Raw genomic sequence first — 27,857 nt, 5'->3', positions numbered from 1 at the left:
GGCCGTTTTTGGCATACTGATTTTGACTATGGATTATTCCGTTTACATAAATAAAGATATAGGGTTCACGACAGGTGTGGCCGGTCGACTGGGGATGCTTACTCCTCCAAGGCACCTGATCCCACCTCTGGTATATCCAGGGACCCGTCTTTGCCCAATTTTCTATTGCTTAGAGGCGTTATGAGATTTATCACTGTTCATTATCTTTGCCTTTCATGAAAGAATCACAAACAAAACTTACATTCAAAAGTATTTCATACTACCAATATTTATTAAATCAAACTTAAAAGATCTATCTGAAAAGTTGTTCAATGTTTTCGATATCTATCCTATTGTTTTGAATTCTATACAATCTCTCAAAATTGTTGCATTGTATCACGCCGTGTGTGGGAGTAGGTGGGCTCTGGTGAAAAATCTGACATGTTTTCTGACGATAACTGATCGCTTAGCATCACAAATTGGCAACTGCATTTTTGAAACTTGACATTAAAATATCCGATCCATAACAGCATTGATTTTCATTAAGAGTCAATATCTGTTGCACTAAATCTTTTGTGAAAACAAAATGCCTGATTTTGTATATCGATGAATAATTTGTTACACAATCATCAGTCAACAAAAGACTGTATATAAATAATAAACTTGTAACATAGTCAAATAACAAGTAACACATTTGAATTAGTAATTAGTATACTAAGATTGATAATGTTTCACTAAATATGCTCATATAGATATAGTAAAATTTATCTACTTTATCAGTTAAACACTCAAAAATGCATGTAAATTACAAATCACAAACATGGCGCTGTAATGAACACAGGACTTTAATTAACAAGTAGATGTAATTAACAAGCTGCTATAATTAACAACCTCCTGTATCCCTATGTTTAGATATGTAATTAACACTGTCATGAGATATGTAATTAACACTGTGTTTATAGATATTGGATTTTCTTCACTTTACCAGTGCCATGTTCAGCGACAAAGAGGTTGTCTCTGATATCCACACATAAACTGAATGGATGGTTTGAAGTATGTAACGCTCAGAATGTAACGGAGGAACTGTCCGTCCTGATCTATGATGTGGATACGGTGATTGTATAAGTCTGCTGTCAGGATGTTACTCTGACTGTCTGTTGTAATACCGCGTGGATCAAATCTTTGAAATGAATACTTGGTATTAGAGGGCTGACCAGTGTATCGAAATCGGAGTTTGCCTGACTGATTGACCACCACTACTGCACTAGCTGTCTGGTCAGCCACACAGATATCCAGGTTCCTATTCTCACTGATGTATTTATCGCTATAATCAGGTGAATAGAGAGGACGACCTTGATCATCAAACTGAATGGTTTGTTTCTCTGTTGAGTCAGAGTAACGCACGACTTTGGATTGTTTTCGATTATCACTGATCATGGTAACCAGGAGATCGTTAGAGGAGGTACTGCATACATTAAGAGGTCCCCACCCCAGCAGTGTGATCGCGGTCTGTATCTGTTTATTCCTCACTAGGTTTACAGTTTTATCACCATAGTCAGTATAAACAAGATTTCCGTCCCGTGTCACTGCTATGTCCCTTGGTGTGTTCCCTGACTTGGTTCGTATTGATGTCAGTAGTTTACTCTGGAGGTTGAGGAGCTTCATGATTGCCTTATTCTCACATGTCCAGATTTGTTCTTCTCTGAGACAGCTAACACTGTCTACACTGTCATATCCAGTGTCTATGGTGGCGATGAGTCGCGGTTCATCAAGCAGTGGTTTCACTGGAGGAGACGATACATCTTCTCGTGACTTCATTCGTTTGACTGGAGGAGACGATATAGCTTCTCGTGACTTCATTCGTTTGACTGGAGGAGATGATACGGCTTCTTGTGACTTCATTTGTTTGACTGGAGGAGATGATACGGCTTCTCGTGACTTCATTCGTGTGACTGGAGGAGATGATGTAGCTTGTCGTGACTTCATTGGTTTGACTGGAGGAGACGATATAGCTTCTCGTGACTTCATTCTTTTGACTGGAGGAGACGATACATCTTCTCGTGACTTCATTCGTTTGACTGGAGGAGATGATGTAGCTTGTCTTGACTTCATTGTGTCGTCATGTTCTTCTATGTTTATGGATAATAATGACAGAGAACCATTCTGTTTTTAAGACGAATCTGAAAGGTGAGAGTTTCACAGAAGTCACACAGTAAGACGTCCTGGGTTCTGTGCAGGGGTGCAGGATTTCTGGTGTCAGGGTCACAGAAGAAATTTACTGTCAATGAAAAGAGGAATATTGATTAAAAACTTTGATGGGAATGTTAAAACAAACGACAAGAATTTACTGTATGATATAAAAACTACTATAATTTATCTTGATATTTCAAATGGAATGATAAAATACGGGGCATCGTCATACGCTAACTATTTTCATGGTAACCATCTGACAAATCTTAATCCATGGCAGCATTAGTAAATGCTCATACGTCATAGCATCCCTTCCTAATCTGAACTCCCATCCACCCCGAGTTCAAAACACACACTCAGCCTCTACTATTTCTCAGACACAAAACTCCAACATTCCTGTGGATAGAGGAAGCTATATAAACATCCAAGTTCATCAGAATTCGCAAGCTTCTTCTACTGCATTGCAAACAATGTATCCTAAAGCTCGACATGTTGATGTAGTGCCACCAATGATATCCCCCCAACATATTAGCAGTCAAACTCCAATCAATGCTATGTCATTTGTAGCCGAAATCAATATTCTATAAAAGATACCGTTAAAACACAAACTTCTCAAGTCCATGACATTCTTGGAAGTGTTACCTCATAATATAAACTTATAAACTATGATTCTTGAAACAGTCGAGGATATTCTCAACACTCAAGTGAACTATGACAGATTGTCACAAAACAGTCTACAAATACATACTATATCAAGGAAGAATGTGCTAATATTCAGCACAAAGAGGCAGGTAGCTCCAGGTAACCTTTTTTTTTAAAATATATCTTCCGACCCTCAATTTAATGTAAGACCTCTAAATTGAATAGCAAACCATATCTGTATGAGGAGAGGCTGGTAGTTACATCGATTGATATTGAAGGCCTTCGAGGGAATGTTCTCTGTTTAGATAATATTATTTATAGATCTGATAATATTTGTGTACAACAACACTGGCTGTGGGACTTTGAACAAAAAAAACGACATTGCAAAATACAAAAATACCTGTAAGTTCAAAGTTCGTTGTAATGACACTACCTTCCCTTAAATAAATTCAAACGTGGACGTAGTTATGGAGGCGTCTGTATTCTCTGGAAACAAGAATTATCAATTATTGATTGATTGATTGTCTCTTGCTTAACGTCTCGCTCGAGAATATTTCACTCATATGGAGACGTCACCAAGACCGGTGAAGGGCTTCAAATTTACTTAGGCCTATGCTCGGCGCTTACGGCCATTGGGCAGTGAGGGTTCTTTAGTGTGCCACACCTACTGTGACACGGGTCATCCGTTTTTAAGGTCATCTCCGAGGACCCGTTACATTCACATCTTATGCCGAGCGTTTGGCGATGGAACTCAGATCCTAAGATATGCTCACAATCGCTACTATAGTCACTGATAGTATACGGCGCGGATCTAAGAAGTCTGATTTTAATCAGATTGCAAGAATTACATAACTCAGTTGAAGAATGTAACCACCGTGTAATGGCAGTAGAGGTCACATGTAATCAAAACCCTTTACGCCCACAACAGGCTGTTGTAGGTGTAGTATATAGTACAGGAACTGCTTAGATACAGTACAACAAACCCGGTAAATATCGCAATATCCCATGAAAATGTACCATATCCGACAACGCGCTAGAAATATCCCCACGGAATCGTATCAGATGAGTTCATAAATGGCTATAATCATTAAAGAGTAAAGTAAATGAATACAGTTACCGTTATACAGCCCATTCATCGGGAATCAAAACAATCGGGACGAATTTGCTTGGGTGTCGTATTATACTGCATACCACGCCCGACCAAATATTGACTTTAGATTTACAAGATTTCAAATATTGTTTGTGTAATGGTACTTTTTAATACTTCTTATCGACGTAATGTTATACAGCGTTAGTGTAATACTAGATATATCATTCATTGAGTTTTAATGTCATTTATTTCCTTTTCTTAATGATATGATTGAGTTGATGAGGAAATTAATGATCAGTTCATGAAATAGATCTTTATTATTATCAGTGGCGGATTTAGAGGGGGCGCATAAATTTTCAAATTTAAGGTAAATCGCGGTATCTTGTTTCGGAAAATGTACTAAACGATAAAAGAAGCAATAATTTCTTCCACCTTCGGAGAAATAAATTACAAAATCCTTTGATTTCTTGAATTACTTTATTGGGAGAACCTAATTTTTTCCAAAAAATCCTTAAAATTTGGGTTATTCTATTAATTTCACCTTATTAAAATGATAGAAAATAGTACAAATCACTTAATAGGAGAAATATTTAAAGCCCCATTTAAATATGTTAAATCCAGAAGCTTCCGGGTGTTCCGCCCCCTGGACCCCCACCAGGGCTTCACCCTGGACCCACTGCCTCATAAAGTGGCGCCCCCGTAACCACAATTCCTGGATCCGGCCCTGATTATTACATGCATGTTTATCTAAACTATGATTTGGTTGGAAAGACAGAAAATGAGTGGATACTTTCAATGGCAAAAGAATTCAAAGAATGCTTAATAATTACAGTCACGGTCGTACCTCCAAAATACAGTGCACCTTGCAATGTTAATAAAAGACAGGGTGAGACGAAATGTAACATCATGTCTATGTGTTGTCATACGTCACAATAACAACTGTGACAGAGGCTAGGAGTTCGTTTTATGCAACAAAATAGAAGCAATGTAAACAAAGGGTGTTTTACTAAATGAATATAAATATAAGAAATGAACATCACTTTTGAGCTGTTCATGGTCAATATGAACGGATTTGGATTTGAGGCAAATTTGCCTCAAATCCAAATCCGTTCATACTGACCACGAACAGCTCAAAAGTGATGTTCATTTCTTAAGTGAACACAGGTTTCTATAATGTCTTCCCCAATAGTAGCCTACAATTACAATTTAAGAAAGTTCTTATTTTAAAGTTACAAGCTGTGTATGATGTATTTAAAAAAAAGAAGCTATATCCCATTTGATGTATTTCATACTTCTTTGCGCACCAGTTTGCGGTACATTTTATGTATTTCATACTTCTTTGCGCACCAGTTTGCAGTACATTTGATGTATTTCATATTTCTTTGCGCACCAGTTTGCGGTACATTTTATGTATTTCATACTTCTTTGCACACCAGTTTGCGGTACATTTTATGTATTTCATATTTCTTTGCGCACCAGTTTGTGGTACATTTTATGTATTTCATATTTCTTTGCGCACCAGTTTGCGGTACATTTTATGTATTTCATACTTCTTTGCGCACCAGTTTGCAGTACATTTCATGTATTTCATACTTTTTTGCGCACCAGTTTGCGGTACATTTCCTTATATTGAACTGCTCCTGATTTTTGTTTGTTTGGGGTGGGGGGTGTTGTGGGAAGTTAAATTATTGCTTGGGTTTTAAGTTTTTTGTTTGGCTACACTGCCAATCTATCATTTAAATAGATTCGTATGAAAATTCTATTTTGATGATGCAGTAATAACCCATAGACGTAGAAGAAAGAGGGGAGGGATTCACGTACGTAAACATATAATGTACCTCTCTCTTTACCTTGCAAGTGTACACTAGTTAACGAAGTTAGTCACCACATATAATTATTCTACATGTGCTTTCTATGCCTTCTAAAACTCATCGAACTGTAAATATATATATAAACCTGTGCATTCAGATGTTACTGGAACACCGTGGCAACGAAACGCAAAAATATTAGAACTTGAATCAGAGGATGACAGGATGAAAGTGTCTGTCTCCAGGCGATTAACAACTCCATTCAAAATGAAAACAATACTTTCTGGTGAAAAGCGATATCTTTGGAAGATTTCGTCCTCCTCCAGACTCTCAAGAGGATTTCTAAGGTCCCGACATACCCGGGGTTGTCTTAGAATGCACCGATTTAGTCTCCTCTGACGTCTGCGTCTGATCATAGCAGCCATTTCTAATGCTTGAGAACGTTCTTAAGTCTGCATTTTTGTAGACTCAAATATTTGAGAATAAAACTGATTTTGAGATTTTTTTTTGGTGCTCAACCTTTCTATGACGGCCGCTGAGTCTGAGAATGGGGGAGTTGAGAACATTCTCAGACTTGTCGAATGACTTATGTTTTATGACGGTGGGGCCAGGCCTATATAGAGTTGTAAGTACAAAAATGTCACATCACTCTCAATAAATCTTGCATCAGCAAATAATATTAGCATTGTCTACATGTAATTCGTGGGCTTAAAAATGAGAAAATTTCTGTTACAATAGCATTTCTTTACATTTGGTCATTAATATCGTTGCCCTATATATTATTGAGCGCCAAATTAACATAAACTCAAATAATTGAAGATATCTTTAATTATTTGAAGATATCATCAATTCAATTATTGCTCTCTTTAATGGAATTAAAGTGCGCATTAAATCAATTATTGCTCTCATCAAATGAATTAATGCGCGCTTCAATTCAATTATTGCTCTCATCAATTGAATTAATGCGCGCATCAATTGAATTAATGATAGCAATAATTGATTTAATGCGCGCATTAATTCAATTATTGCTCTCTTCAATTCAATTGATGCGGGCATTAATTCAAATAATGAGAGCAATGATAGATTTGATGCGCTCATTAATTGAATTATTGCTCTCTTCAATTCATTTGATGAGAGCATCAATTTAGTAGAAATATTGCTCGCAATAATTAATTTAGAGCTCGGTATAAATAATTTGATGATCTCTTTAATTCAATTGAAGATATCTTTAATTTACATTGCTTTTGTATAAGGAATTAATGCGCACATCAATTCTTTTAAAGAGAGCAACAATTGAATTAAAGATACACTGTATCATTAATTCAATTGTTGATACGTTGGATTTAAGATAGCTTTAATTTTTTAGTTGCTCTCTCTAAAAGAATTATTACTCTCTTCAAATGAATTAAAGATATCATTAATTCAATTAAAGAGAGCAATAATTGAATTCATGCGCGCATTAAATCAATTATTGCTCTCATCAAATGAATTAATGCGCGCATCAATTCAATTATTGCTCTCATCAATTGATTTAATGCGCGCATTATATCAATTATTGTTCTCTTCAATTGAATTGTAGCGCGCATCAATTCAATTGTTGATATCATTAATTCATTTGAAGAGATCATTAATTCAATTGAAGCGCGCATCAATTTAGTTGAAGAATTAATGCTATCATCAATTCAATTAATGCGCCCAATAATTCAGAATTAAAGATATTATTAATTATTTGAAGAGATCGTTAATTCAATTGTTGCGCGCATCAAATGAATTGATGATATCTTCAAATAATTGAAGATACCTTCAATTATTTGAGTTTATGTTAATTTGGCGCTCCATATAATAGGGTACCTCAAATCAGTACGCGTTCACTCCTGCGTCTCCTGTATTTTAATCAGATTGATATATGTATTTGCGTTTTTTTTTAAATATTGTAACTAAACAGTATTCCTGGATATTTGAATTCATACACTTTCCGTAGATGAATAATTTTCATAATGTGTGTGTGTGTTGTATTCCTCAAAATGAATCAACATATTCCATTTTTGTTAAAATTTGAAAATCGAAAGGGGCACAACGTCCTTTAAGTGAAGGTAATCAGAGAGAGAGAGAGAGAGAGAGAGAGAGAGAGAGAGAGAGAGAGAGAGAGCGACTCACCAGTAGTAGTATTTACAATTTCAAATTTAGGCATCTATATTTACATTTGAGAAGTTTAAAATATTGACAAAATTTAACTTAATATTCCAAATTATCACAGATTGATACGGGTTCCTCAAAAAGCATGCAATTTACACATCATTACGAATTTAGATTTCGACATTTCATTGCTTTTTTCACAATGATGATTCATCCGTCTGTATAACATCATTTTAATGGAGGAGGTGGAGAACACGACAAGAGGCCTATGGGCCACATTGCTTACATGAACAGTGTAATTTTCCGATGTAAAACGCAATTAATGCGCATGCGGAGGTCGTCCCCGGGGTCGTGGACTGAATAAGCTTGTATAATTTAATATATACTCTGCCTAAAGGTAGTGAATATTATTTAGACATATTGTACCCTTGTGGTTTGTAAGAAACGCCCACATCAAGATGACGATTGATCAATTATCACTCCTAAGATGACCCTTTATAATGACAAAAGACACGACAAATATCTAAGTTCATCTTTTTCCTACATAGTAGTAACTTGACAATATCTTTCAGCTTCTACAGCTGTGACGCGGACTCGGTACACTTCCAGCTGGGGCTATCAAACTATCCTGGACTCAGCTTCTACAGCTGTGACGCGGACTCGGTACACTACCAGCTGGGGCTATCAAACTATCCTGGACTCAGCTTCTACAGCTGTGACGCGGACTCGGTACACTTCCAGCTGGGGCTATCAAACTATCCTGGACTCAGCTTCTACAGCTGTGACGTGGACTCGGTACACTACCAGCTGGGGCTATCAAACTATCCTGGACTCTGTTATTTGGATGCTCAAGATAAACCGGAAACACTGCTGCGAAGGGGGGGGGGGGGATCGCATTCCAAGACATTGCTGGAGCCAAACTGGATTTCAGCTTCAAGCACAATTGTATCAATTTAATCTTGTGCAATATGGCCGTCAAGGATAACATATTTACCAGGATATAAACGTGTGATGATTTTGTTTTTCTTTTCCGTGCTCTAAAATATATATAGAATATAAATCTGCATTTTTCATTTCAAGTTCTACTGGATTAATGTAGTCTAGTAATATCATCTGAGGAATTCTCATGCACTTAAAATACTAATATCAAATAACCGATTACAAGTATACCGATATCAATTGCAAATAGAGCAGCAATGCACGTTTGAAATTCAATATATGTATTAATTTACGTAGGCTGCATATCATGGTGATCAATTTCGATATTAACTACCCGTAAATATTTCGGTGAAGTTTAAAACGCGTCTATGACTCAAGTAAGCTTTCTTCGGTGTCTGGCATATGTAGACATTTTACATTCTTAAAAAAAACCGCTAAGGGAGTTTCAGACAAACGTCGTACTCAGAATTATTGGGTAAATAGAGAACATTCAGCATTCATCTACGCTGTTCATTCCATAACCTTCACGATCACAGCAGTATGGAGCGCCAGATTAACATAAACTCATAACCTTCACGATCACAGCAGTATGGAGCGCCAGATTAACATAAACTCAAATACTTGAAGATATCTTCAATTATTTGAAAATATCATCAATTCAATTATTGCTCTCTTTACTTGAATTAATGCGTGCATTAAATCATTATTGCTCTCATCAAATGAATTAATGCGCGCATCTAATGAATTAATGAGAGCAATAATTAATTTAATGCGCGCATTAATTCAATTATTGCTCTCTTCAATTCATTTGATGCGCCCATCAATTTAATTAATGAGAGCAATAACAGATTTGATGCGCGCATCAATTTAATTAATGCGAGCAATAACAAATTTGATGCGCGCATTAATTCAATTATTGCTCTCTTCAATTCAATTGATGAGAGCATCAATTTTGTAGAAATATTGCTCTCAATAATTAATTTAGAGCTCGGTATAAATAATTTGATGATCTCTTTAATTCAATTGAAGATATCTTTAATTATTTACAATGCTTTTGTATAAGGGATTAATGCGCGCATCAATTCTTTTAAAGAGAGCAACAATTGAATTAAAGAGATCATTAATTCAATTGTGGATATGTTGAATTGAAGATATCTTTAATTCTATAGTTGCTCTCTCTAAAAGTATCATTGCTCTCTTCAGATGAATTAAAGATATCATTAATTCAATTGAAGATAGCAATAATTGAATTAATGCGCGCATTAATTCAATTATTGCTCTCATCAAATGAATTAATGCGCGCATCAATTCAATTATTGCTCTCATCAATTGATTTAATGCGAGCATTATATCAACTATTGCTCTCTTCAATTGAATTGTAGCGCACATCAATTCAATTGTTGATATCATTTTTTAATTTGAAGAGATCATTGATTCAATTAAAGTGCGCTGAAGAATTAATGCTATCATCAATTCAATTAATTCGCGCAATAATTCAGAATTGAAGATATCATTAATTATTTGAAGAGATCTTTAATTGAATTCTTGTACGCATCAAATGAATTGATGATATCTTCAAATAATTGAAGATATCTTTAATTATTTGAGTTCATGTTAATTTGGCGCTCCATACAGCAGGGCCACAGAAAAGTTTGAAGAGTTTACGTAGAAATATCTAAAAAAAAAAAAATAAAAAAATAATTGTATTCTCACAAATCACAAAGGCGCAATATGTCAAATCAATCATGCAAGCCTGAAGCTAGTGAAGATTCGCACATTAAAGTTCACATCATGCTCCCCCACAACAAGAATGAGGACATTTTTACACTGAATGCTTTATCTGCTCATGTAAGCTATGCGACTCGTGGACTTCTTGTTTACCCGTAATCTAATTTGTTGGGTATGTGGGGTGACTAACTTCTGTGGAAAACGAGATAATTTGTGCATATTGGCTTGTCGTTCGTTAATTATCTCATATAACCAACAAACTAGACAGCAATTCCTTAATATCAAATTGACATGATATTAAAAACATTGCCTAACAAAAATTGAAATACACATGGCAATCCATGTCAATTCCCATAGTCCCCGCCCATTAACGTCATTCATTTGCATACAAGAGAGAAATTTACACCCAGTTGTGGGAAATTTACACCTTGGGACTGTAAAGGATTATTGCAGAGAAAAAAAAAGTTGGAAATGTAATTACATTAATTGATGAGGACAATTTTAAAAGTATTCTGTACAACAAAAGCTACAGTAAAAATCAACAATATGAAAATATTACCATCAACATTTTATTCCTATAAACACAGAAAGAGTTTAGTAACTGCATTGCTAGATCTAAAAGACTTCACTCTCTAGAATAGATACATATATGTATTTATTATCATAGTAATCATAAGAGTAGGCACTCACAATTTGACCAATATAAATGTGTACAAAAACAATGAAATAGATGTATCAAAGATAAAAGAAAAATAAGGCAAATGTATTGGTAATGAATTGCAAATGAGCAGTTTCAGAGAAATCAGTTTACCCTGCCAAATCATGCTTTACAAGATTTATAACTTATTGTAATATCTATCACAGTCACTTTGTAAAAAATAATACAATATAAGTATCAATGTGGCATTTACAGGTGAAATTGTAATTTGTTGGTTCACTGTAACCCAGAGAACATCAGCACTGCATACATAAAAGCATGTGGGACTGTTTGGGGGTAAAAATCACATCACAAAAACACAGGTAAAAATTGGTTTAGAAAATTACATGTACATAAAAATGTGGCATAATATTGCATTTTAAATGATATGACAAGAGAATTCAAAACATGGGTACCCAAATTGCAAATACATCTCTTCACCCTGATGATATTGTTCAATATTATGCTTGTAAATAAAAATATATAACACAGGTATGTATAAAGATATTTAAAAAGCATATATATATGAGATATCTTTCTCTCATTAATGGCACATCAAAAACCTGTATCTTTTATTCCACCGGTATGAAAATAAAATTTACTTTGTTTTTATATTGCTTTACATCATAATTGAGGATTTTTTACTCAGGCAGAGAATTCACCAGCATTTTAGTAAACTGTCTTAAATTTTGACCTCAGCCCCATCAGATGTTTTATTGTGCCAATGCCTACCATGTCATGGTACCTTCAATTCTAAGATCATATCCAAAACACCTGTGCCTTTCACTTTTAACGCCTGCCTCTTGTTGATGAGTCAGTCTCTACCTACATGTATGTTAAGCATCTTTGGTGCGACATAATCGAACCTGGGCCTCCCCAGAAACTGAAGTAAACAGCCCAACTACTAGCCACTGTAGCCAGTAGAAATTACTAGAAAGGAAATTACCATCAACTCTGTCCAAGCTGATTCTGTAACAAAATGATTGTCTGGCATGATTCCTAGTTATTAGTAAATAAAAAAGTTATTAGCGAGTTAACATATCATTTTATTTCATGATGAGATATTGACTAAATTAAAGATGTCAGCTAAACACCTCATCATCATTATGGGGCTCTCTAAGGTTGTAAATCTGAGGATGGATGGAGTATAACAGTAACCAAAAAATGTAAAGTGTGTAAATTTGACAACAAAAATATCAGCAGTTTGTTTAGAAATTTCAGATTTTCTGATTACAATTGATATTTTACATCTTCTATTCTCAATTTTTTAAGACTATAGTAGCACACATGTAGAGGATTTCTTTTTCTGGGTCTCGGGTGGAGTCTCCTCTGCCGGTGTATTGCTAGACATAGATGCTGCTGTCTTGGTAACATTCTCCTCCTTTGGTGCGTCCTGCTTTTTGATGTCATTTTCTACCTGTTTATTGTCCTTTATTTCTGCATCATGGTTTTTCTTTGTTTCTGTAGTTTTAACAGGTTGTGCTTGATTTTTGTCCTGAGTCTGAACCTTTTCTGATTGACCTTGTTTGTTTTCAGATTTTTGATTACCCTGACCTTTTTCTTTGTCTTCATTACCTTGACCTTTTCCTACTTCATGGTTGCCCTCCTCTGGAATATTTTCTCTAATCTTCTTCAGAAGCTCATCAAAATACTTTCCCTCCCAAGATAACTGCACACTTTCATCCTTTGAGAAGTTGACATACAATAACTGTGTAAGAACCATACTCATTGGTCCAGTTGGGGGCCAGTCTATTTTCTCCATCAACATAGGGATGATAGGCTTCTTCAGAGCATCTGCTAGACTGACCTCTCTCCTACAGTTGGCAGACAGAGCGTACTTGGTGGTTACCGAGGACAACACGACCTTACAACCTCTGACCCCCCGGTCAATCTTGTCAAACAGGGAGTCCCCGCCTCCCATTTGATGAATGTCCATCCAGCAGGTGAACCCCAGACTGGTCAGTCTCTGGAACAATGCAGATATCTCCTTCTGCTTTCCCCATTGGTACGAGATGAAAACATCAGGTGATGTACCCTTTTCCTGAAGAAAAAATATTACCACTTTTGTTTCATGATTGAGAAATAAAAACAATCAATACCTGTGTCCTCTTATAATTTCATTAGAATTGTTGTCAGCTACATACTACTTGATGCGAGTGTAAGGAATTTGAATAGATTAAAAAGAATACTGACCTATATTGTTATAACAATTTCAAATTGCATTTATTGAATGCCAAATATGATGAATATCCCAGTACCTTAATTTTAAGTTATATTATACATGTATATGAAAATATTTATTTAACTTTCTTTTATCTTTAAATTTTTCTGTGAAAATAAGAAATATTTAGGTGGCTCATTACATAAAAATTTTATTTAATATACCTCGTGTATGAAGTATGATTTCAACATCAAAAGAGTGGATGTAAGCTTTCAATTATTTTATATGATATTTAAAGACTTTCTGGATCGATAAAAAAGGTGTAACAGTTTTGCAAATAAGAAATTTCAGAGTACAAACTTTGCTGTGATTTGGAACATGATATGAATATCTAATAAAACATACCTAAAAGACTCAGAAAGACTTTCCAAACTTTTAAATGAAAAAATATTGATGAAAATTGAAAACTATTTGTTAATATTTTTTTAATCTACGGCTAAAATCTTTAAAAAAACATGTTGATTAGAAAAAAAGATATACAGTGATCCCCCGCTATATTGCCCCTCGTTATGATGCCACCCCCGCATATCGCCAAAAAAGTTCAAAGTCCCGTTTTCCTCGCTATGTAAAACCCCGTTATAACGCCATCCCACGCATACTGCCATCCGCCAACCTATTTACAGGTACGATTTGGTCAATTTCTGTTATAATCACCCCCGCTAATTATCGCCAATCAACAGCAGGGAACTTTCAGTGAAGCAATTATCCGCCATTAGTCCTCCAGGTATCCAAGTTTGGAGCAGATAATAAGTTACGTAAATTATAATCAACTGAGTTCAAATATGCAGTATTGTTTTTGAAATCTGAGTATGGCGAACACACCGAAATCTAAGCGTATTGGATATAAAACAAAAACTGGAAATCATTAAATACCCCTACCATTACGAATCATTTACGACCCCTGGATGCCAGGATTATCCAGGCATTCAAAGCACATTGATTTAGTAGATAAAATTTGTTTGATTTCTTATGACAGCTGTACACATACCCCTCCCCCTACCTCATTATAATGCCACCCCCGTTATAATGCCAAAATTGCTGAGGTACAAATGTTGGCGTTATAACGGGGGATCACTGTATAGGAAAAATGTATTTAAAAAAGGAAATGAAATGGCCAAAATTCAGAAATATTGTGATTTTTCAAGTTAGAAACCAAGCCTGATCGAAATTACATAATGTGTTAAAAAAACAGTCATAGAGAACATTGTAATCAGAAAAGTACATTCCCTTGATGCAAAATGGTTTACAAACTAACAGAAAGTAAAAAAGAAACTAGTTTCTTGTCAGTGCATATAATTAGCAACAATATGGTTAATTTAGTAATTTCTATCAACTTTGATCGGGATTGGTACTTTTTTCTCTAGTCTTGGTTCAAATAAATAAGAAAAAGCGATATTTCTGAAATTCGGTCATTTCATTTTAACTATTTGTCTTTCCAAATGACATGTTTCTTGAAGATTTTAGTTATAGATTTTAAAAATGTTACCAAAAATACCATTATAATTTTCATAGATATTTTTCTATTTAAAAAAAAACTACAACATGAGTCTTCTTAGCAGGTTTTATTAGATATTCATATCATGCATCAAACCAAAGCCAAGTTTGAATTTTAAAATCCCTTATTTGCAAACAAAACACTCATTTCATCATTCCAGAAAAAATCACAAAAAATAACTGAGAGTTTGTATCACTCTTTCGATGGTGAAATCATGCTTCATACGAGGTGCTTAAATAAGTCATTATATAAAATTTTAGTATAATGAGCCACCTTAACACATTACAATTCCTACCGCTGGTTTGGCAGCTGGAGCAGGTGTGCTGGCCTTGTTCTGTTTCTTCTTTGGAATTACAATATTCTCCACCACTGGAATCCACCAGTTCTTGTACTCTGATAAATATAATCATGATATAGATTCTTGGCATTTGATGTATAACTATAGACACCTACCTGTACAGAAATAGGATGCATAATATTTGAAAGAAGAATGAAAACATGCTCATACACATGCAAATGCCCACATAATTTTCATCTATAGTTGTATAATGGATGAATTCAGTGGGAACAGGATGGAGATATCCAGCATTATTATACAGTTAGATAATTTCCAGCTTTCCCATGGGCTGAGATCCAACAAACCAGGAAAAATAAAACATAATATTCACATCTATGTGCCTTAGAGGTGAATATTATATTTGATTTTTCCACCATTGGTCCAAAAATAATTGGTGAATTCCCAAATCGATATGATTCTAAATTGTCATATTTTGAAATTGTCAAATGAAAACTTGTGTCTTAAATTTACTGCTATGTAAATAAAGATGGCCAATCCAATATTGCTCCATACGCTCTAATAGCCAGTTTTGATGTTTAAGATTCAATCATATGATGAAAATTTATATTGATAAATCTTGGTCAATACAATGCTTTAACTACTCTACAGTGAATACTGTACTTCTCAGGTAGCTATAGCATCGTATTGACCTCAAAAATATATTGTGTTGTGTATGTGCTAACATGAAGTTTGGGAATACTGCAGGAGATTGCGTTTCTAAGTGGCAGGAAACAAGTAAATTTCAAATAATTCCTTAGTTAGCTAGATTGCTAATTTGTGGACTCTTGTACCAAAACAGGATATGAAACAGTGGATTATTTGTTCCATACCTTTTATGAATGCTTTCCAACATGCCATAGCATCTTGTATTGTTACTTCTAAAGATTATACTCGTATGTATTTTTATCTGATCTTTTAGTAAAATATGAAGATGTTTACTTAGATTTTATCACATTAGCTAACACAATTTAACATATATATCTGTTTTGAAGGGTACCCATGACCATGTGTTTAATCAAAAAGAGTTCATATTAAAATGGCATTTGTTTGTTATGTCCAACATTGCCACTTACAATGTTTCTTATAAACATTTCACGTATGTATATTGTACAAACAACATAAATTTATATATACATTTAGATTTTTACTAATGTAAATATGTTGTATTAATTGCTTTGTTTCAATAATTTCTGAAAGGAGGAAATAAAGATTGAATGAAAGAAAGACAATGCATCAGTTAATTTCTTTAGCATCATGACAGTTGTTTTTAAAAGACTAACATCAGATATTTCTTCCATATCTACATCTAATAAACAAGAAATTATTATTGGTGCTTTTTCTGAACAGGACTCTGTACCTTTTGTAACTGTTTTCTCATCCGGCATCACTTTTAAACAGTTGAGCTGCATGAGAAGTTCTGTAAACTTAGCAGCAGGCCAAATTCGGTCATCCTTAGTTTCCTCTCCAGGTCTTTGGAAAAACCGGATAAACAGGTATTCACTGAATATTGGTCCCATGGAACCAGCAGGTGGCCAGGCCATCTTTTCCATCAACAGTGGGATCATCGGCTTGCCGAGATTGACAGCAAGGTTTACCTACGATTCAAGTGGAAAAAGTCAACATGAAGGATAGATGTATTTACAGCATACTCCATGCACAGTTCACAATACAGTTGAATTCATTTCTGTATATAAAGTACTGTCCTCAAGATATGATAAAATTTTTGCACACTATTGGGAGCTGTATGGGAAAGGTATATCAAAGGTAAAGAGTGCATAAAATCTGTCAAAATGTCATTCTTAATAGTGAGGGTTGAAATAAATGGGAATTACTAAAAATGCTTCAAATGTTCTATCAATTTGTGATTGATTACCATAACTTGTGTTCTGTCTGAAAGAAAGCAAAATTTTTTATATTTGATAAAGTAAAACAATATTTTAATGCCACACTTAAATATTTTGTATGACCACTGTATCAACCTTATTATTTTAGGCTTAATGATTGACATATATTCATGTCTACCTCTCTGTTACAGTTGGGTGATTTTGCGTATTTCTCCGTCACACAGGAAATGACGATTTTGGCTGCCCTGATTCCGGAGTCAATCTTCTCAAACAGCTTATCTCCGCCCCCCATCTGGCCCACATCCATCCAGCACTTATATCCGGCCATCTCCAGGTGACGACTGATCAGCTTGACCTCATTCTGGTGACCCCACTGGTAACTAAGGAAAATTTCTGGGGGTTCTGGGTAATCTACTGGTTCATCTGCTACCACTCCCTCTGAAAAAAAAATGTAATACATATATTATTATGTTAAATACATCAATATAATATAAAATCAGCATAGTATCCCTTCTTTAAAATCTTGCTTTTTAATATATTTTACAGACAGACCTGCAGCTTTCATGGCGTTTTCTACAATAACAGCAGCATCCAAACGGTTCATTTCCTGCAGAATATTCAGCACTCCTCTAGATGCTTCAAACGTTTTATGTGTGGCATACCATTCACTCAGCAGCGCCATGCAGGGATCTGATTGGGTGGCCCAACCTCTGATGTCATCAGGACTGTAACCAAGACGACTAGCCAAGAGTCTCCAATCATGTTCAGATTCTGGATTCATCAGTTTTGTTACATCTCGAGACCAAGTAGGTGCATTACTCATTGTCTGAAATATTGTGTTCTTCCTGATTATTTTGTGGATAATATAAGCCTAATGTACCACATATAGGCATTTGTTCTGCATATCATTCTGATCCTAAATGTCGCCAAACATTCACTCTTTTTATGCTCGGTTAAAGAAATAACATTGGTAAATCAAACATATCAGTTGCTGTAGTTTGTCACAAATGAAATTATCGGTGTGCACCTACCACATGTTGTAGGTACTTCAAAAATATTGACAAAAGTTTGCTAAGAGAAACCAACTGCATGAAGCACAAGGTAGAGAAAAAGAAACATTGTCCTTGAGAGTTTTGGCTGAGATCTGTTCATTGGTTTTCATGGATTTCTTCCTCTGTTCTAAATACACTCGATTCCTGCACAAATGAAGAATCACGTTCTAAAACTTGGACACAGTTTTCTAATTTCTCAAGTTTTTCTGACAGGGAATGCACATCTCTCCGAACAAGAGATAACTGTTCCTCCATTTGAAATTGCAACAGGGCAAAACAAACAGCCATGTTTTGATTTTTGTAAATCTCCACCAACTCGGCAAAGTGTTTGTTAGTTTCCATTTTCACACCAGAATGATAGAGGATTCGCTGTAAGCATGATAGACAAACTGCACAGATAATTCTACTTCACATGATCATCATATTAATTCATGTATTAATTCTGTCCTCTATTTTGAGCAGAATACATCATAAAATATGATGTACATATTATATATATCACAATTTCTTAAAAGGACACAATTGCAATAGTTTTAATTGCACGTTAAAGAAAAATCTACTTCTAAAATTTTGATTACAAAAGCAATAATTTTTTTTTACTATTTTGCGGAAAAATTATAAATTGTGCACATAATAAAATTGAAAGCATTGTGTTATTTCCCAGTCTACAAGTACTTGATACATTGCAAATCATAATTCCTACACAATGACTCTAACTGACATTTTATTTGACATTTACATAAGCTGAATTTATGAGGTATTGATCTTCTTTGATCTCTTTTCTCCTTTAGTTTAACATATCTTACACACCATGTTTAGTTAGAACTTCTACTGATTCTGTGATTCTGTACAATACTCATGATCTCTTTGACCTTAATTAACAAATCATTTGGCATATTGTTTCAACACAGTGGAACACACTTATAATGAACATACTTATAATGAATTCCCACTTATTGCGAAGTGATATTTATTCCCCTATGAGAGGATGATAATAAAATTTTTATTTTTTAAAATTGTTTTTTTCAGGTTTACACAACATTTATTCACGTAATGACAGTCAGGGTTTTAACATCATGCCCTTACAAACCCACCTGACTAGGGGGAACAGGGTATTTTATCTACCATTTACTCACACATCCACTCTAATAGGCATTCATTCAAAGATAGAAGAAAAGGAAGAGGATTAGAAAGGAATGAAATTACTCTGTCTTATCATATGTACACTATACAAGATAATATTAATCTAATAGGTTGTCACAAACTAAAGGTTTTAAATGTATAACAAATGTACTGTTATGACATTGATAATAACTTCTGATGATATACATATATATATATATATATATATATATATATATATATATATATATAATTTGTATTTAATATAACAAAGTTTGGTTATTACAAATTGTTTTTCATTGGGTCTGGAGGTTTGTTATAACCTTGTTTTACTGTAGTTTGAGTTTTAACCCAGACATGACCTGCACATATTCGAGGAAACAAAAGACAACAAAGTTTAAAGACATTTCCTTAGCAAGCTTTTAAACATGGGGAACTCATTTCTCGAGTAACTGTACTTATGAAATTGCATGGTCTTCTAAGTCGCACAAACTAATTCATCAATAAGAAAATGCTGAATCAAACATATCTCACCTTTTTATCCACCTCCTCCACTTTCACTTTTGTTTCTTCAAGGTCATCCTCCACAACATCAACCCTTTCATTGACCTCTTCCAGACCAGCCTTGACCTCCTTGATATCTCTACCCTGCTCCTTGACCTCTCTGTGAACTTTTTTCAGGACAACCTTCGTACCTGATACACCAATCTCTAATTTTTCAATTTGTCCTGTATGGGAGTCCACATCCTTAGAAACCTTCTCCAAGCTGACAATCAATAATATTAATAATTATTGAATATTTCAATAGAAATCATATGTCATCAATAATCAATGCTCCTTTGGTAGATGTTTTACAGAAAATAGATGGAAAAATATTTGTGACTGCAGAATTACTTTGTAAGTACACATACAGTAAAACTCTGATATAGCGAATTTTTGGGGACCCTCTATAAAAATTTGCTATAAGCGTAATTTGCTATACGTTTATAGCGAATTCTTAATTCAAATATAACGAATTCGTTATAAAACTGATTTGTTCTACATTTATATCAGTTCTATAAGAAAGCAGCAATCGATATACTTGCATTTGTATTGTCTTTAAGAGAAATGAAGCCTATATATTTTCGAGAAGAAATATTTTTATGCAAGAAATTTACATATTGATTTATATATGATAATTTATCTTGATGGATTATTAAGTCATGCAAGAACACGTCGAGAGAGAAATGTCAACAAAATTTTGCGAAATACATACATGTACAGTCTATTGCAATTGTCATTTACTTGTTGCTTTACACAAATTAAGCAGTGTACGATAAAATAAATGCAATCAAACTTCAAATTTAATTAACGAGAATAGTAAACAATACTGACAATATATCTCCTAAACGTATATGTAAGTATTGTTTTGCGTTAACAACCTTTTCTGAAAAAATAGAAACAGAAATTTTGTAATAAGTGTGGATCCTTTATGTCAATGGAAAATAATTGTTAAAAATCACAAAGAGTTTAAAATGAAAAAATATTAAATTTGTTATAAAAGGTGATTTTTACGTTCATTTTTAATTCAAGGGGAATAATATGAATTTACTTCATTATATCCGTAAATTCACTATATCCGTGTTCGTTATAGACGCAGAATTTGATACAGAATATATAAAGAATTTGCCGGGGAAATCGTTTTCACTTTGCTATAGCCGTAATTTCGCTATATCCGTGTTCGCTATATTAAAGTTTTACTGTATTTACTTGAAAGAAAATTATCTGTCCTAGTTTACTTTAGCTGATCAGTGACTGAATCAGCTTTCTCTATACAGAGTTATGAGATGATCACTTTGTTATATCTTCGCCTTTCATCCTGCAACCTTTTGTTGTAATTTGGACATAAAGTAAAACATGCTTATAAAGAGCATACTGTGAAGTGATATTTTTCTCCTTTGAGAGGAAGATAACAAAAATCATATTGAATATAATGAAGCAAATAGTTTTTTGCAGTCCCTGGAGTTTCGCTATAACCATGCTTTGCTGTATATGAGGTGATTAGAGTAAGTGGTAGACTTCATTCCTGAATAGTCATTAAATGAAAAAAAGTTGGAACTTTATTTTTTACAAGTTTCTTTTGTTTACGTAAAAACAAAGGCCGATACATCGATATTGTATTTAAAAAAGTAATTCATTCGTTGTGAAGAAAATGAAAGGTTACATTTCTTTTTTAAACTCCAGATTCAGTTTTCTTCATTTCAAATAAACCATGGCTCAAAATAAAAATATTTTTACTCGTAGTTGACAGGCAGTGCCCCTTTAAGGAGTTATTTTTCATGACATTAACCTTCGTCCTGCCAATTCATCCAAAAGATCCTGGGCCACATCTTTAATGTATTTAGCCGGAGCATCCGTCTTCTGTTTGTCTATCAAAGTTTTGTCAGCATCTGAGAATGCAGATGGACCACAGATCTCCAACATCTCCCTCAATCCCATCACTGCTGAATACAAGACATGTTCATTGGTAGAACTCTTCAGTGTCTCTATGAAGAAGTTGTAGACAGGCTTTTGGCAGTCCTAAATTTGAAACAATAGATGACATTCAGAATTACTCGATACAGCTGTGTGCATGTTATTTTCATGATCAAAATACTTTTAATTCTCTTTGCAAACATTTTCAATTATAAGTATACAGACAGACTCACCTTGCTAACAGCAGCTACCCTAGTGATAATGTACATGTGATAACTGCTAATTGCATCCAGTATCAGCTTGCGGTTCAGCAAGGGTTTAGGAATATATGGTACAAACAGTTCTGGTCGAGATTTGGACAGTATGTCCATGAATAAGAGGACTTGACTGTTTGCATTCTCATCCATATAATGGATATCAAAAAATATCTTCATTGCTCTCGGAGTGAACACCTGTGTAAGGAAAGAATGCAGCAATTTCTGAATATATTATTACATGTAATTGTTTGTAATTGTATAGGACAAATCCACTGTAAATTCATGAATGTAACAATTGGGTCAAACAACTTAATCAATAGTTTCTCAGGCCTTGCCACATCCACTGAAAAGGTACCAATGGAATTTTTTCCCCCCATGTATATGGATACAGAGGTAACTTTTCTATTTTTAGATATTTATGTATCTAATGTAATCTCATTAGTTATTCCGTGCTATAAAAAGCGCCTATCTTACTTCTATAAAAAAATTCTAAGTCCCATAACTCTGTAATGACAAAGCTGATAAAATTCTAAAATTGAAAAGGTTCTTCCTCTTTCTAAACCGAGCACTACCTTTGAATTGTACGGAAGCCAATAGGTGCCAGGGTATAGAATTGATATTCATTTCACTGGTGGCCGCCACTTAATTTACATGTCGGCCGCCACTTATTATCTGGCGACCGCCACTCAATTTAAATGATTTATATGGCGGTTGCCAGTTATTCAACTCCTCTCTCTTTATCTCTCTCTCAAAATCAAAGGGGTGCAATCCCTCCCCAATGCTTAGTAATATGTATGTGATATACAATTAAGAGCATTAAATTATTGTTTTTTGATTAAAATTAAATAAATGTTTACGATATCAAATGTTGACAGATTCATGTAAGAGCAAATCTTCATGTGTAACATATTAGGCACGTAGAACCACGGGACTGACCCTCCATTTTTTTGACATCGTTCAATTTCTGTTATTTTCACAAGCAAACTAAGTTATTTTCACATGTGAAATAAGATTAATTGGTGGATTGGCCCCCACCCCACTCTTTTGGTGGTAGTAATGAATGGTAAAAATGTAATAATGAATGAACTGATAAATTGAAGGATGAACAAGGCCCCCTCCCTCTAATTTAATAGTACGAAGTTTTAGCAAAAGAGACATTTTAGGTTCCTTTTCTGCTTGTCAACAATTATAGAAGACAATTTCTCCTCCGACTGTCCCTATACACTTTGAAAAACGATGCTGCGTGTTTGCGCACTATTCTAAATCTTTCCAAAATAATCACTCAGCGATACGAATTACATTGTTTTTGCAATTGGCAGCCGCCATGTAAAAATTAAGTGGCGGCTGCCAGATAAATCAAATGGTGGCCACCAGATAAAATAACTGGTGGCCGCCAGATAATAAGTGGTGGCCAACAGATAATAAGTGGCGCCCGCCACATAAATTAAGTGGCGGCCGCCAGTTAAATAAATATTAATTCTATACCCTGGCACCTATCGACTTCCGTAAAATTCTACGAAAATCTTTTCAAGGAATCTTTTATTATTGCATACCATAGAAAGTGTTATATTATCTTATTAATAAAAAATAGTAAATCCAATAACTCCGTAATGACAAAGCAGATAAATCCGAAAATCAAAAGTGGTATAAAACTTATGAAAATCTTACCAATGAAAATTACGTTTTCACATGCCATAGAAAGTGCTGACAGACACAAGAAACACAGACAGACAGGGATTCTATAAGACCCTATAATAAAGTGTCAGGCGTCATACCTCTGGATGAGTTTCAGTTATCTTCTTTAACAAGAGGCATTGCAAAACGAGGCCATTAGTTTGCTTGTCTTTCTTGAATGCTTCAACCAGGTCATCAAATCGCTTGGTGAATGCCTCTGGACCATTTCCATATGCGGACTCCAAACCCACTGTAATAATTAAAGTAAAACTGAGGATTTTCTGAACAAGATCCATATAACCAGCAATATTCAGTCTTTTCATCAGGCTTGAGAAATTTAAACCTTTGAAATGCATTGCTTCAAGCTAAGCCACAGCATACAATAAATAACTGCTACACAACTGTATGATACATGTCTTTGTATTCTAGCGAGAAGGGAGAAAATGCAACAGACCAGACTGGGATTCTAATTCAGGTCCCCTGAATCTCTAGTCAGGTGCTCTACCAACTGAGCTATATGACCCTGCTGGTTGCTATATTCTTCCCTCCTTAAATGTCTTCATACCCAGAAGGTATCATCCTCGGATTTTTATTCCCTGGCAGGCATTTTCACAGTGACATGTCAGTTCCAGGAGCTGGTCTATGGCACCAAATGTAACAGGAAGGAAGAAAAATGGACCAGACTAGGATTCAAATCCAGACCCTTATATCTCTAGTCAGGTGCTTTGTCAATTACTGAGCTCCATAGTATCTGACACTGGCAATCAAACTTGTCAAACAGCCACAATATAACATGTTGGCAAATTATATGGTGTAGCTAATTTTTGGAGTTTAAAAATTATATTATAACACTTCAAAGTTTATATTTCTACAGCAAATTCTGGCATTATGTAGAAATGTTCCCTACACATTCCTGCACAAAACCCAGTACTCCCACAGTGGCACAATTCCCATTTAAGCAAGATAGGCCGTCATTTGAGTAAATCTGAACCTCTTTTGCAGAATTTGGCTGATGTTAATCAGTTAAGTTGTTCTGGAGAATTTGTAAAGAAGAGAATACCACATGGCTACAACACAATCATAGACACCAGACTTTGAGCAGATAGAGCAAATGAGAAAAAATCGCTCAATGAATTCGATAGATAAAACAAAATTTGCACAAAAATGTCATGCCTAAATTCAAGGCCCCCCCCCCCCCAATACATCTATACAGCAATAAAAAGATTATGAATCAAATATGACAATTTCCAATCATGAAATTTTTAAATAGTCTCATGGTGTAATGTTTGAATTACTAAAAATCGCTAAAACGCATCGAAGATGTGTATAGCCGAGTTGCAGTTTAGAAAATTATGCACGCTTGCATTCATGAAGTAAAAACATGCACGTATTTAATATAGTTTATAAGTATGAAGCTTTGAATGGCCGCAATAGGTATTTAGTATGATAATGACCTTGACCTTTGGCCTTTGGATTTCAAAAGCAACATGAATCTTGAATGTCATCAGGATTTGAAGTCTGATAAACATGCACCAGCAAGTACATGTATAAAAGTTAAAGTCAAGCTCAAATCTACAGTATATAGTGAAAAAGAGACCTTTGATCTTTTGACCTCAAAATAAATAGGAACTTTCCTCTTTTGGATGTGATCATGTTATGTAAGTCTCACAATGATGCACCAAAAAGTATGAAAGTTTGAGACCAGACAAGCTAATTGTGGACGCCGCCCGCCCGCCCGACTGGACGCCCATCCTTCGCCAATTTAAAAGCCAAGATTTGCTACACAACTCGGCTAATAAAGTGTTGTAAAAAAAGTCATCATCCACTGTGCCTAAACTGATAAGGTATATACATGCATTCTATCAAAAAACATCATCAAGCTGATGAGGAAAAACATTGTCATTGTGGATGACTAAGACTAAACATTATTAGAAAATATATTTTTTGACTCAATGCTTTCCCAATTATATGTAGGTTGTGATTCTGAATTTACATGAGTTAAAAATCTTTCAAAAAACAGAATTTGTAACTTTTCAACTTCAAAATTTTATAATTTTGTATTATAATTGTACATATCCTCGACATTCCATCCCTAACTGTTTTCACTGGTGTGTTATGAGATAATTTCTAAAGGTCCTATAGAAATCAAACTTTAAAGATATATTTAATCAGGACAGATAGAGCAGGGAAGATTATTTTTAAAATAAAATCAATTTGACAAATGTTACGAGTTTTCTCTCACATTTGAGTGCAGTTGGATTGATGTGATGTGAAATGGCAAATTATTTATCTTTATATTATCAATATATCATCATGTCATACTGATCAAAATTCTGAAAATGAAACAAATGATTAGAGGTAACTGTACCCAAAAATTGGTGATCAGGATTTTCAATATAATGATCAATCATATTCCCAATGTCATCAGCTTCGAGGACTTTTGAAGATTGTTGGCCAATGATGGAAAGGACAGTTTTGCATTGGTCAGCGACAGTCTCGTCTTCACTGTTTTTTAACAGACGCTGGATGCTTGGGATCAATGGTTTCAGCTTGCTTAGAGACTGACTGTTAGATTTCTGTATACAACAAGAGGTACTGTGAGCAATGCTCACTAAGAATACCCCCCGCTTACCCCAATCTCCCAAAGGGTGTTGGTAATAGGTATAAACTACCTCTTTTCTGAGTGTAAAAAACAAATGGCATGACAAACCAAACCATATTGCTACTTCGATGTCCAGTGCATGTGACCTTTGACCTTTTGACCCCAAAATCAATAGGGAACATCTTCATCCCATGGGTAGTCCATATGTATGATATGGTGACTGTAGGTGGAAAGGATAACGCTTTAGAGCCCAGAAACCATATTGCTACTTCGATGTCCAGTGCACTTGACCTTTGACCTTTTGACCCCAAAATCAATAGGGAACATCTTCATCCCATGGGTAGTCCAAATGTATGATATGGTGACTGTAGGTGGAAAGGATAACGCTTTAGAGCCCAGAAACCATATTGCTACTTCGTTGTTCATTGCACTTGACCTTTGACCTTTTGACCCCAAAATCAATAGGGAACATCTTCATCCCATGGGTAGTCCATATGTATGATATGGTGACTGTAGGTGGAAAGGATAACGCTTTAGAGCCCGGAAACCATATTGCTACTTCGATGTCCAGTGCACGTGACTTTTGACCTTTTGACCCCAAAATCGATAGGGTACATTTTCATCCCATGGGTAGTCCATATGTATGATATGGTGACTGTAGGTGGAAAGGATAACGCTATAGAGCCCGGAAACCATATTGCTACTTCGATGTCCAGTGCGCTTGACCTTTGACCTCAAAATCGATAGGGAATATCTTTATTCCATGGGTAGTCCATATATATAATATGGTGACGGTAGGTGGAAAGGATAATGCTTTAGAGCCCGGAAACCATTGCGTCTACAGACGGACGGACAACCCGATTCCAGTATACCCCCCCACAACTTGTTGCGGGGGGTATAAAAATGACATTTCATGATACGAGTTTTATGTTACTAAATCAGTTCTTCTCCATAACTTAACATTTTGTAAGCTAGGACTTGAAAACAATACTAAGGTCAGTAAATGAGCAGATAAGTACATTTAGCTATTGCAAAGACTAAAATCCACACATCTTTTATATATTCATTAATGAGATGCACTTTTTAATTTCGATTGATGGAGATCGATGTACAACAAATTCCAATTACCCGGTAATCTGTATTTGTGAATTTTTAACTGCATCAAAAATGGATATAAAATTTATTTGTCTTCATATAATTTCTTATCAAAATTCATTTCTTATCAATTCCAGTTTAGGAAATTTCTATCTTGTGAGAGAAATTATAATTTCATTCATCTATGACAATGTTCATTTTGCATGTATGTTGCCAGCTCTATAAGTTCTTTTTATATTAAATGTTTGTTATGCCACACTTGTATATTTATGTATGAAATATTAATTGTCTGTTTTTCAGGTTTATGATGCAAATAAGTCTATTTGATCATGTGGTAGTTGGTATTTACGCAAGGTGTTAAATGCATAAAATTATCACACATGTCCATGCAGAACATGTGGATTAATTAGTCCATTTACTTGCATCATAAACCACAGGCCCTAAAACCATTAAACAGTCATTATGCATATTTATTCTCTCTGATTTATTAACCCC

General features: G+C 34.8%; 2 protein-coding genes across 3 annotated transcripts in view; both read right to left on the bottom strand.

The window, feature by feature from the left end:
* Positions 1-251: 251 nt before the first annotated feature.
* Positions 252-3,991, bottom strand: LOC125652681 (uncharacterized). The gene is made up of 2 exons (XM_048882034.2): positions 3,929-3,991; positions 252-2,257 (listed from the first exon to the last, which is right to left on the bottom strand). Exon 2 carries the CDS (start codon positions 2,089-2,091, stop codon positions 976-978), a length of 1,116 nt encoding a protein of 371 aa, XP_048737991.2. The 5' UTR covers positions 2,092-2,257; positions 3,929-3,991; the 3' UTR covers positions 252-975.
* A 7,072-nt stretch (positions 3,992-11,063) lies between these two features.
* The window catches only part of LOC125652678 (uncharacterized), a 45,386-nt gene continuing 28,592 nt past the window's right edge, over positions 11,064-27,857 (bottom strand). For both annotated transcript variants that reach the window (XM_048882032.2, XM_056166627.1), the window contains 10 exons: positions 26,034-26,241; positions 23,767-23,915; positions 21,968-22,186; positions 21,610-21,839; positions 19,815-20,046; positions 17,659-17,932; positions 17,285-17,544; positions 16,620-16,857; positions 15,221-15,318; positions 11,064-13,250 (listed from right to left, as the gene is read on the bottom strand). In XM_048882032.2, the coding sequence (XP_048737989.2) occupies positions 12,483-13,250; positions 15,221-15,318; positions 16,620-16,857; positions 17,285-17,544; positions 17,659-17,932; positions 19,815-20,046; positions 21,610-21,839; positions 21,968-22,186; positions 23,767-23,915; positions 26,034-26,241 (2,676 nt within the window). In that variant the 3' untranslated portion in view covers positions 11,064-12,482. The remainder of the gene's footprint in view (positions 13,251-15,220; positions 15,319-16,619; positions 16,858-17,284; positions 17,545-17,658; positions 17,933-19,814; positions 20,047-21,609; positions 21,840-21,967; positions 22,187-23,766; positions 23,916-26,033; positions 26,242-27,857) is intronic.

This window comes from Ostrea edulis, chromosome 5, assembly GCF_947568905.1.
Source record: "Ostrea edulis chromosome 5, xbOstEdul1.1, whole genome shotgun sequence".
NCBI classification, from domain to species: Eukaryota; Metazoa; Mollusca; class Bivalvia; order Ostreida; family Ostreidae; genus Ostrea; species Ostrea edulis.
Note: the sequence above shows the minus strand (reverse complement) of the source record. Positions and strands in the feature narration are given on the sequence as shown.

Excerpts from the sequence above, each read along its gene's own strand:
- LOC125652681 (XM_048882034.2), bottom strand. The coding sequence starts at position 2,091 with ATGAAGTCAAGACAAGCTACATCATCTCCTCCAGTCAAACGAATGAAG.